General features: G+C 41.3%; 1 protein-coding gene across 1 annotated transcript; it reads left to right on the plus strand.

The window, feature by feature from the left end:
* Nucleotides 1–5,779: 5,779 nt before the first annotated feature.
* batf (basic leucine zipper transcription factor, ATF-like) lies at nucleotides 5,780–10,429 on the plus strand (the record flags this gene model as incomplete). The annotated part of the gene is made up of 3 exons (XM_083898327.1): nucleotides 5,780–5,881; nucleotides 6,720–6,824; nucleotides 10,223–10,429. Exons 1-3 carry the CDS (start codon nucleotides 5,819–5,821, stop codon nucleotides 10,427–10,429), a joined length of 375 nt encoding a protein of 124 aa, XP_083754453.1. The 5' UTR covers nucleotides 5,780–5,818.
* Between the last annotated feature and the right edge of the window lie 1,875 nt (nucleotides 10,430–12,304).

The following is a 12,304-nucleotide window of genomic DNA, read 5'->3' on the forward strand; positions in this document are numbered from 1 at the left end:
TTCTTATTCAGAACATTTAGCTAGCTCTCTTTGTACAGTTGCTCAGAGACTAGTTATTAGTTACTAGCAGAAAAATCTGTTTTCAAACGTGCACTCAAGTCTTGTTGGAGGTATTTGGCAAAAGCCTGGTAATTAACCATCCATTTGAATCAGGTGTGTTGGAGCAGGTTGTGTCTCCAGGACAAGGTTTGAGAAACAGTGGTGTAGTAACTGTTGTCCTCCAGGTGGAGGCACTGCAGGAGCAGCAGACCTGCTCCTTTTTGTGGGTTTAGTCGAATAATAATGTAAAGCATGAGAGATGAAGGAGTGTGATATAGAGACGTTATAATGATGTGTGTTGACAGTTGTGTAGTGATGTGTGTAAAAATACTGTGTCTCGCTGTATTACGCAGGCTGCTCTCCAGTGTCTATTCACGGGCGCGATCCCACTACTGAGCGGCACGGGGGCTTTGACCTGCTCCGTTTCCGGCCTGGGTCGGTGCACCCCTCCTTAGACGACCTGGTGATCCCGGGCTCCCCCAGGAGAACCATATCGATACCGAACTTAGTGCGGACACCCACTCGACATAGTCCACTGAAGCTCAGAACTCCTGAGCTCAAACGATCCGACAGACTCAGCCTCCCGGTAACTTGGATTACAGGCGCGCGCCACCGCACCCGGCGACAACACCACTGTTTCACAGAGACTTTAAATCTGACTGTGGTGACGTCATCATCATCAAGATTTGTGATTCAAAATACATCAGATATCTCTTCAAAAGCATGGTAAATTCACATTACATTATTATCATAATCTATTAGGCCATTATTATAACTCATATAATAGTGACTCACTATCACTATTGTATAATCCAAAGGCGAATATTTAATTTGACGTTTAATTTTTTTTAAATTTTCATGTTAATTTCACATTAGAATGTCGATGAATTGATTGTGTTGAATAACTGATTGATGTGTATGTGTGGGAGAGAGAAAAAAAGAGCTGCAGTTTTGTTTCCCGCCACTAGATACTGCTGTAGGGTACTCTATCATGACGTCACACCAGGAAGGAGTTCAGGTAAGATTTAAAATCTCTGTGAAACAGCGGTGTTGTCGCCGGGTGCGGTGGCGCGCGCCTGTAATCCAAGTTACCGGGAGGCTGAGTCTGTCGGATCGTTTGAGCTCAGGAGTTCTGAGCTTCAGTGGACTATGTCGAGTGGGTGTCCGCACTAAGTTCGGTATCGATATGGTTCTCCTGGGGGAGCCCGGGATCACCAGGTCGTCTAAGGAGGGGTGCACCGACCCAGGCCGGAAACGGAGCAGGTCAAAGCCCCCGTGCCGCTCAGTAGTGGGATCGCGCCCGTGAATAGACACTGGAGAGCAGCCTGAGTAATACAGCGAGACACAGTCTTTTTACACACATCACTACACAACTGTCAGCACACACAGACACACACATCATTATCACGTCTTTATATCACACTCTTTCTGTTGCTACTTTGCCGTCTTCTTCACACCAAAACTTACACAAAGCTCCGCTTTGTTTGCCTCTACAGCACCCCCACCTGGAGGACAGCAGCTACTACAACAACCACTCATCAGTGCTCCACATGTTACTGCTGCCAAGATGAGCTGCACAAGAAAGTGTAAGACACCTCTGTTATTATCCTTCCCAACATGTGTTCAGCAGCCATTTTAGCACAGTTACTGATCACAGTAATGACTCTGTTCCCTCAGGACGTCCAAAACCAAACACTTAGATACCATTATAAGAAGTTTGCAGTTGTTAAATTCACATTTAGGTTAGATTTTAAGGTACAATTGCACAAATGAACCACAGAGGGATATATTCATACCCAATTTGTATAATTGGGTTGGTGAAATCAGTAATTTAATAAATATGATTATGAAAGTAACTATTTAAGTAATTAGTTGAGTTAAGGTTGTCTCACTGTCCCAATCCATTCAATCCATGTGAGCCAGGAACAGTGTGACAATGAAACTGAGGAACCAAAATGGAACTCAACCATCCTTAATGTGATGATTCACACACTGTGACACTGTCAAAATGGCTGCCGTGGAAACGAACAATGTACACCCATGTTCACTGTGTGACCTTTATACACTTGACCCATTGGATTCAGACAGTAATACGCAGTATTTTATGACTTATTTCTCCGCCGTGATGTAGGTGTGACAGCTTTAGTTTTCTCAGCAGTAGATGAGCAGCTGTCCGTATGCTCGTATTAACATCGATGCAAATAATTAAACCGTGGGCTCAAAAAGTCTGAAAACATATTAAAGACCATTGTTATAATATTAATAATAATTATAATTTCCCGTAAAAAACAAAACAAAAAAACGGAGGTGAATTTCTGAGTCTAGTATGAAACTTTGTACGGGTGGAAAATTTCCACCAACATTCTCAAGGAGGTTAAACACTCACACGCTCTCTATTGCATGACATTTACTGTCAACCACTGACAATACAATGACCTTTATTTCAGGTAAAGATCAGGAAATCTGCTTTTGAAAGTTGATTTAGTTGATTATTAATCGATAAATTGAATATTAAGCTTTTTTCATTGTTCAAACAAGATTTCTGCTTGTTTTAGCTTCTTAAAGGTGAATATTTTCCTTGTTTCTTTGCTCCACATAACAAAGAAATCATTAAAACTCAATCATTTTGCTTTGTGGACAAAAACGATGTTCGACAACATAATCATTTCCAGGTTTAACAAACACTGATCAACGTTTTCTGACATTTTATGGACCAAACGATTAATGGATTACAAAAAGAATCGTCACTTGCTTAAAAAAAGGGTTTCCTTTCGATCACTTCAGCATCTTCACAATTCCTCTTTTCCCTCACTACTTTTGTGATTATTATAAACTTCCCACAGTAATTTCCAATGCGTCATCTTAAGAAGATTGTATTTTTTGTCTGAATAAATGTCCCTTTAGGTGTTTTTTCCTAAGTAAATACGGTCCTGAAGGAGAAGTGAGAGTGTGTCACAAAAAAAACGCACTTTTCAATAATCTCACGTTGGCTGCTTAAACTCTCAATGATAACTTTAAACGTTAATCTGTTGGGAAAGGTCGCCGACATTTCTCATGACTGAAATAACTGCAACATTCCTAGAAACGTTGTGCTTTAATAAGGATTAAAATATCACTTGAGGTTTAGAGATAAACTGAATGCCACCATCATAATCTTATTTTCTTTTTTGTTGTTGTTTGCATCCTAGTTAAAGCCTAATTTGACTAATCAGCTTTTCTGTGTTTTCTTTTTACGGACTGTTTTTTTTTGGACGGCGTTAAATGCCAACTATTAGAAATGTCTGCCCTTGCTGGAGCTCTTTAAAAATCGCTGTGATGGTAGAACATGTTTTTGTGTGGGAGGACTGTTCTGCCAAGCAAAGCTGTTTTGGTCCTGATTATGTTTTTTTTCTTTTTCATCACAAGAAAATCGAGTCCTTTCACAACCAAATGCTACCTCATGACAGGGCAAACAAGAAAGTAATACACAACACGGAAAGGGCACGGCAGCTTTAGATGTTTATGCGTCAGTCAAACGCACAAAACAAGTACAATTCTTCCCGGCAACACGTTCAGGGAACATACTGTACATTTTCTTTTAAGATTCCCCACAATTCAAGACTCATTTAGACTTTAGTCAATGAGGGAATTGTACAGGTGTGTGTCTGGGCAGCCCCGTCACTGTGTGTCCGTCCATGTTGCTGCTTCACCTTACACTGCAGCTGCTGTGCGATGATGCTGCAGCTCTGGAAATCACCACAGAGCACGAGCAAATGTTCACCACCCAGTCATCCATGTTCAAGTTCAGGAATCATCACGCTTGTCTCTTGAGGATTCAGCCGAAACATGACATCAGCATGTGGCTGCTGAAAAAGAGGAAGAGGGACTGCCCCCCCCCCACCCCTCATGGCCTGTACCACACACACTGTGAACCACCTTAACCCTGTCGGAGCACGACCCTACACTCTTAGAAATAAAAGTGCTAAGTAGAACCATATAAGGTTCTTAGGCTTGTCCTCATAGGAGAACCCCCTTTTTTGGAGGGTTCCACCAAGAACCCTTTTAAAACCCTTTCTTCATGAAAGGGGTTTTAAAGGGTTCTCTGGATCAAAATGGTTCTTACTGGAACCGTTAGTGTTACCAAGAACCCTTGAAAAACTCTTTCTTTGGGAAAAGGGTTTTTCAGAAGCAAATAGTTCCAGGTAGAACCTGGAGCCATTAGACAAAAGTGCTAAGTATAACCATATAAGATTCGTCGGCTTGTCCTCATAGTAGAACCCTTTTTGGCTCCAGGTAGAACCTTTTTAGAAAGATTCCACCTGGAACCCTTTTGGAAGTTTCCACCAAGAACCCTTTTAAAACCCTTTATTCAGTAACAGGGTTTTAAAGGGTTCTCTGGATCAAAATGGTTCTTACTGGAACCATTAGTGTTACCAAGAACCCTTTAAAACCCTTTCTTCGGGGAAAGGGTTTTTCAGAAGCAAATGGTTCCAGGTAGAACCTCAGCCCTTGTAGAAGAACCCTTTTAGAACCCTTATTTCTGGGAGTCAAAGGAAAGATAATCGCAGAAAAAAAAGGAATTAAATTACTTTATTTGGTGCAGCTATGCATAATTTGCTTTACACTTTCAAGTTTATATATTTGTATTCTTCTGTAAAGCCTTAAGTACACTTTGTACTTCACTTTTTATTTTATTTACCTTTTATTTCAATCTCTGTTTAAAATATAGATCCAAATTCCTGTCTTGTTTTTACGCACACAAATGATGTGATAGATAAAGAAATCGTGAAAACAAGTTATATAATATAATATAAATAATGAGTTTATGTACACACTTAGAAATAAAAGTGCTATGTAGAACCATATAAGGTTCTTCGGCTTGTCCTCATAGGAGAACCATTTTTGGCTCCAGGTAGAACCTTTTTTATAAAGGATCTACCTTGAAAAACGCTTTCTTCGTGAAAAGGGTTTTTCAGAAGCAAATGGTTCCAGGTAGAACCTCAGCCCTCGTAGAAGGAACCCTTATTTCTAAGAGTATACAGACTAACTGTCAGAAGAAAAACGTTATTATGTTAATAAGATATGGACACTTTCTCATAACTGCTCGAATAAATTCACATGGATTCTTTTCAGTAAGTTTGCCCTCTCATTTCCTAATACCAGTGTAATCCTGAAACTACACCATTAACACCACAGTGCCCAAATGTCCTCACAAAACCACAGAAACACATATGGCTACTCGCACATATGTGAGTAAAAGTTAATATCTCATTTCAGAGAAATATCAGAGACGGGTAATGTCCGCCCATAGTGTGTTCATATTGTTTCTTCAAGCTCCCGCTGTGTTGTTTTTCTGGACTTTACACGATTAGCTTTGTGTGTGTTTTAACTTTCCAGCAAACATGTGACTTCCAGTCTAATGCAACTTACCCCAAATTCTTACCAGAAGCCACATCAGATACAGATAATTAGGTAGACATTTAGTCTCACAGTGTATATGTGTCAGAGAGAGAGAGTGAGAGAGAGAGAGAGAGAGAGAGAGAGAAGGAGGGAGGAGTGACAGAAAGGGACAGAAAAAGAGGAAGGAGTCTCATTTCTCACAGAGTGGTAAACTTCTTCTGAGCAACTTGTTCTGCTACACGACTCTCTCTCTCACACACACTCACTCACACACACGCTCTCTCTCTCTCTTCGTCTTTCACACACACACACTTGTATACGCCACACACACACACATTGCCAAAAAAAACACAAAGCAGAAGTGGATAAAGACACGCGGTTTCAGTCGCTGCAGTCAGCGATGGCTCAGGGCTCTGACAGCAATGACACATCTTACAAGTCCCCTTCACCTGGTAGCAGGCCGGTAAGTGTGCAGTTTCCATTGACTTTCTCCATGATGGTGCACCTGTGTTACAGTATGTGATGTTTTATTAAGAAGGCTGTGATCCTGTGAGACACACGCTACCTCTGTCCTTTTGCTGTGTGTGTGTGTGTGTGTGTGTCACAGTTTCTCAGGCTGTTGCACACATGCACACATGGGGCTGCAGGCATGACTCGCCTCTCAAAAGTGTGAGGTGCAGAATTCATCACTTTGTCCCAGTAGGAGGACTCTCTTTTGTTCGCTGCACATTAACTGTGAATGATGGTGATGGGAACTCTTGTCAAGTATGCGCTGTAGGATTTCTGTGCAAATGAGACACTCCCCATCGTCCTCGGTGCTTGTGTAAAGTGTGTGTGTGTGTGTGTGTGCTGTCACATGTGTCACTTTCCAGCACACAGTTACTCATTGTCCTGGAAATAAAACCCTCAAATAGTGTTTTTTGTTCATGCAAAATGTTTCAACAGACGGTTTCAACAGAACATTAACTCTTTGATGCACAACTGATTCAGCAGTTTGACATCGATTAGTTATTCCGATACCAAGCAGACGAAGGGTTCCGGACACGAAACAGGGTGTGTGTTGTACCTACACGATGACTCAGACACTCCCCTGACCGAGCCCTTCGCGTTAGGCGTGAACGTCGAGCCTCACCCCTCAGTCTGTCAAACTGTCACGACACGCAGGGTGACGCTTCCATTCGCACGTTTGAGCCCACCACCGAGTGTCATGAGCGCCAAGTCGGAATTTGGATAGCAAAATTCTGATTTGTGAAGTTAAAACCGTCCACCACATTTGTGTGTTGTTTTTTTTTTTTTGTCAGAGCTCGTCAGATGATGCAAAGAAGGTGATGCGGCGGGAGAAGAACAGGATTGCAGCTCAGAAGAGCAGGATGAGGCAAACTCAGAAAGCTGACAGTCTACACTTGGTGAGGAAACCATTTACTCTGCAATATAACACAGATTACTACATTTTCCACATAAAGTGCAGCACAGTATTTAGTATTACACTCACAGAAATAAAAGTGCCAAGTAGAACCATATAATGTTCTTAGGCTTGTCCTCATAGGAGAACCCTTTTTGTCTCCAGGTAGAATGTGGTTCCACCAAGAACCCTTTTAAACCCTTTATTCAGGAAATGGGTTTTAAAGGGTTCTCTGGATCAAAATGGTTCTTACTGGAATCATTAGTGTTACCAAGAACCCTTGAGAAACCCTTTTTTCAGGAAAGGGTTTTTCAGAAGCAAATGATTCCAGGGAGAACCTTAGCCCTTGTAGAAGAACCCTTTCTGAAGCCTTATTTCTAAGATTGGAGTAGTATATTTTTGGATGTTATGATGCAGCCGATCGGCATCGTGGATGTAAACAAACGTCCTCAAAGTCTCTCAGTTCTCATTCTGCACTCTTAAGCCTCCACGAATGAGTTTGTCTTTACCAAAAAAAAACTACCTGACCATGTGGCGATGTGTCATGGCTTCTGTCAGGGCCGCACACTTGGACGCTCTGCTCTTGTGTGTTTGCAGGAGCTTCAGGAATAAATTAGCACGTGTGGGCAGTCACAGCATCAATCCACCGCCAGAGAGTACAGTGCTATGAAAGGAGCGCGTTTGGTGTTTTTGCCCGGCACAATCCATCACTGCCATTACTCATTTGTGGGTCTAATTTGTCGTGATAGTAGTTAGTACACTCTAAGAAATAAAAGTGCAAAGTAGAACCATATAAGGTTCTTCGGCTTGTCCTCATAGGTGAACCCTTTTAAAACCCTTTATTCAGGAATTGGTTTTAAAGGGATTATGTTACCAAGGACCCTTGAAAAACCCTTTCTTCGGGAAAAGGGTTTTTCAGAAGCAAATGGTTCCAGGTAGAACCTCAGTCCTTGTAGAATGACCCTTTTGGAACCCTTATTTCTAAGCATGTAGTTACTTATGTTACTCTTTTATATGCCCGTGTTTCCACACGCTGACCATCTGAATTCAAGAGAATCTTGATTTGTGCTTCTCCGTCACCGTGATGACGCTCAAAGCAGATGTTTCTGTGAACGCTATCAGATGAAGATGTTGACCGTCAGCGCAGACACACTGACAGTTTTTTTTTTCTTTACATCCAGTGTAAATGATTTGAATATCTGAGAATCCTTCCTGTGAAGTACGCTGTATGTTATCAATCGCTCTGAATCTTGTCACAGACAAACACCGCGGGGGACCGCAGAGTATTCTGTGGTTTGGCTTTCATCGTCTCGCTACACAAACAGGAAAGTTTCCCCTCTTTATGACACGCTGGCCTATTTCCTGTTTCTTCAGTAGTATTTTATTTTTCTTCCGTGTAAATGAGCTCAATATTTTGTGCCGTGGGCAGGAGGGGAGAAAGAGGCAGTCACTTCTTGTAAAAGAGTTGACAGCAGTGGGCTGTATTTGGCTAAGTGACGCAAGAACAGGGGTTTGCCCAAAGGTTATGTGACAGTAAGGACCCACAGATAGGTATTATAATCGCTATGGCCACGCTGCAGTGACCTTTAACTTTACCCAGGTGGAATATTTCTCCCCTGCTGCTCCCACACAAGAAAAACTATTGACATTTTACTCCACCTTTTATGCCTGATTCAAGAACTGCTGTCAGTCGCAGGCGGATCACATCAAATAACGCATGCATTTAGAAGTTGTTTTGCACTTTTGCAGCACAAGTGCTCTGTCAGCGTACAACTTATTAGATTTTTAATGCACTGCACTAGCTCCTAATGAACCTACAGCATATTATTGTTGAAATGACGATGTTCTCCAATGTCTCTATTGTCCACAAACCAAAATGATTCTATTTTTATGATTTCTTTATAGGGCTGGGCGATATATTGATAATCAACGCCAATTTGCCATTATCGATACATTCGATAATTCAAAAAAAAGAAAGAAAGCAAAATAAAAGTTGTTTTTGGCTGTGTGTGTAGGTAGGCAGGCTACCTGTATGTTCATGTCTCTTTAAGACACTCGGACACTTATATCAGGCAAATGGTCAATTATGCAAATTCGGCGATGACGTCATTTCGCAACTTCGAACTTATCGTTCATTTACCGTTATCGAGGTGAGCTGCTCAATATATCGTGATAGTGATTTGAGGCCATATCGTCCAGCCCTATTTCTTTGTGATGTGGAGCAAAGAAACAAAGAAAATATTCACACGTAAGAAGCTAAAACGATCAGAAATCTTGTTTTAATCACGAAAAAAAAGCTTCAAACCGATCCATCGATTATCAAAATAGTTGACGATTAATTTAGTAACACGCTTGTAAGCACACAAGTAGAAAGGTGTCACTGCAGATCATCCGTCTACATCCACACCACTGAATGGAAACATAAAGCTGTCATTAATATGGAAACGAGACTGAGAGTCTACGGCGACATCAACAACTCACCACACATGATACCAGCAGTGACAATGACAATAAATAAACCTGGTAGTGTTGACTGGTGGTTATAATCCTCAGTTGTAGACATAGGGCCTCATTTCAGCTCTCTATAGTCAGAGGATCACCAAAAGATGGAGCGTATATTCTCTGGGGGACCTTGAATATTTCTATAAAACAGTTTGTCTCAGACTTTAAAAATCAATGAAGCGAGGGGAAAAAAAGTCTAGAATTGGCAAAATGCGTTTAAAGGTATATCACAACTGTCCATAATAAGGTTTTCGGTACGATATTCCATAGAATTTCAAAATAAAAGCGTCTGTTTTTATATGGAACATATAGGGCTGCATTAAATTGATTGAGGGGCCACACGTTTGAGATAAAATGTCAAACTACACAAGATATTGCAATTATAAAGGGAAATAAAGTGAAAACATACCACCTTCAAATATAGATTGTTTTCTTTTAGTTTTCTTTTCTTGTATTTTTACTTTATTCCCTCAGCCTGTCCCGTCTGAGGATAACGGATGAGAATTAGGCTATATAATCTGGCATATTTGTATTAATTAGCACTTTCATGCATGAATTATGCCAAGGATTTTTTTATTCAGTGTTTATATTCATCTTTAGCCATGAAATAATAATAATTTTGAACTTGGATGCAGATGTACTTGGTTTTTTTCGTGTACATGGTGGCATCTTTTTTGCATTTCTGGCCTCGGTAAGCTGTGGCCAATGTGTCCAGGGCCTAACCTGATCTCAGTGGGTGGGTGGCAGTATATGGGGGGCCCAATGTTGTGGCCAGTGTGCAATTATACTATCAACACCTATATGCAAGAAAATAACTCTTGAATGAAAGTGTGTCAGGATGAAAACAGGAATTGTGCAGCCTCTAACCCTTCATTGTCCCCCCTGCGTGTGTTCTTCCAGGAGAGCGAGAACCTGGAGAAGGAGAACGCTGCTCTGAGGAAGGAGGTGAAGCAGCTGACGGAGGAGGCCAAGTATCTGTCGTCCGTGCTGAGCAGCCACGAGCCTCTGTGCACTGGCCTGGCCCCTCAAACGCCCGACCTCCTCTACCCGGCTCACCACGGCAGCTACCACCAAGCTCACATCACCGTACCACACTACCAGCACTGACCCGAGTGAGCGGCGAGAACGACGTGCTGACCAAACAGACGACTGACCTCAACGGAGAGAGACACTGACCGGTGACGTCGTGTTTTTGCGAAAAAGCCGATCGAGGAGTGAACGTGACAGACTGATGACAGTGTGTGAACCCAGACTGTAACATGCAGTGTTAGACATGTATTTATTTTTCCTTATAGTCACTTATTTGGTATTGTCCGACTGGTACCAGTGATCTGTGTGTGTGTGTGTGTGTGTCCTTACATGACTAGAATTATACAACCAGTCTATGTTTACATCGGGGCCAAACGACCAACTTACTGTACGTTCAGGTGACTCAATCGCTTCATTTAGTGTCATATTACAGTTTTTTTCTGTTTTGTGTGTACATGTGGAATAATGCTCAGGAGCTTTTATTTTTTATTTTTTTGACAAATGTGATTGTGGACAATCAGAATGTAACCTGTATCCTGTACGCTCAGACGGACCAAAAAGAAATCGTTCGGCGGCGGGCGGAACGGGGAACTTGGATGCAGCAGAAGATATTTATTAAATGTGACGCCGTTTGGGTGAAAGGTTGTTCTTTCTGCCTTTTATTCTGTGTCCTCTGTGTGGACAACAGTGTGTGTGTTTGTGTGTGTGTGTGATGATAACATTGGGACGTGGAGAAAAAGGTGTTTCATTCAGTCTCTCTAGATGGCACTGTTTACTTGTGAGGAAGACGACAGCTTAAGTTGAAGCTTAAGCAAAGTGGTAATCACTTCTATGTGGGCATACATATTTATTTTTATTATCATGTGTTTTTGTTTTTTAACACAGCTGCAGAGGCTTTTGTGTCTTTTTTTTTTCTTCCATGTTTGCCATCATCAGTGGTCAAAGTTCATGACCTATGTTTTGAATAATTTTAAAACTGGGGCATGGAGTTATAATATTAATAAAGTGGTTATAAAAATGATGTTGTGTTTATTCAGGATATGTGGGTAATACTCACTGGGGAAATGAACATTTATTAATGTGCTGCAGAGCTGGCCCAATGCATAAGCGAACTATGCCCCGTGACCACTAGAGGGCCCCCAATAGCAAAAAAAAAAAGTAAAAGTATGGATTGCTGTAGTTTATTTAGAATTTTTCTCCCCATTTTTACCAAAGCTTTTTCACTCTTTTTACATAGTTGTCAGATGTGATTATTTAACTTTATATTTTATTTATAAACCATTTGTATATCCTTGTTCCACGTGCCTCTGTTGATGTACATTATTATTTAAGTGTTTGTTTGATATTTATTTGTTTATTTCATTTAATGCTGTGTTTTTTACATATAAAAGTCAAATCTTTGTATTACAGGAGTGTATTTTGAAATCTGGTGTCAAACAAAAAGTTCTCACATTTAGTTTTACAAGTGTAGTTTTATAAGTGTAAGTAGAATAAGTACCTTTAGTATAGTAGGTGTGTGAATGATCAATAATCATTATTATTGGCAGTAACAGAGGGCCCCCAAAATCTCATTTTGCTTAGGTCCCCAAGACAGACTTGGGCCGGCCCTGATTGGCTGTAACTGAGTCACATGAACAAGTTTGTGAAGCCCCGCCCCCCCCCCAGAACCTGACGTGAGTCTGACCGACTTCTTTCAAAACAACACGGGGGTTTTTCAGCTCCGGGTGGAGGGTCACACACTCACTGACTCACGGCAGAGCAGACACTCTACACGTGTCAACTCGACAAACTAGACCTAAAAAAAGAGGAAAAACACTCATTTTAATTTGACCTGTAACCACACAGTGGTTTAAACTCTGTACCGGTGTCGACGAAATCTCGACTCGGAACTTTCCGGCGGATTTTTAAACTTTCCGAGCAGCTGTACAGACCTTTACTGTCTGTATATGTATA

This window comes from Microchirus variegatus (assembly GCF_963457635.1).
Source record: "Microchirus variegatus genome assembly, chromosome: 12".
In the NCBI taxonomy this organism is placed as follows: domain Eukaryota; kingdom Metazoa; phylum Chordata; class Actinopteri; order Pleuronectiformes; family Soleidae; genus Microchirus; species Microchirus variegatus.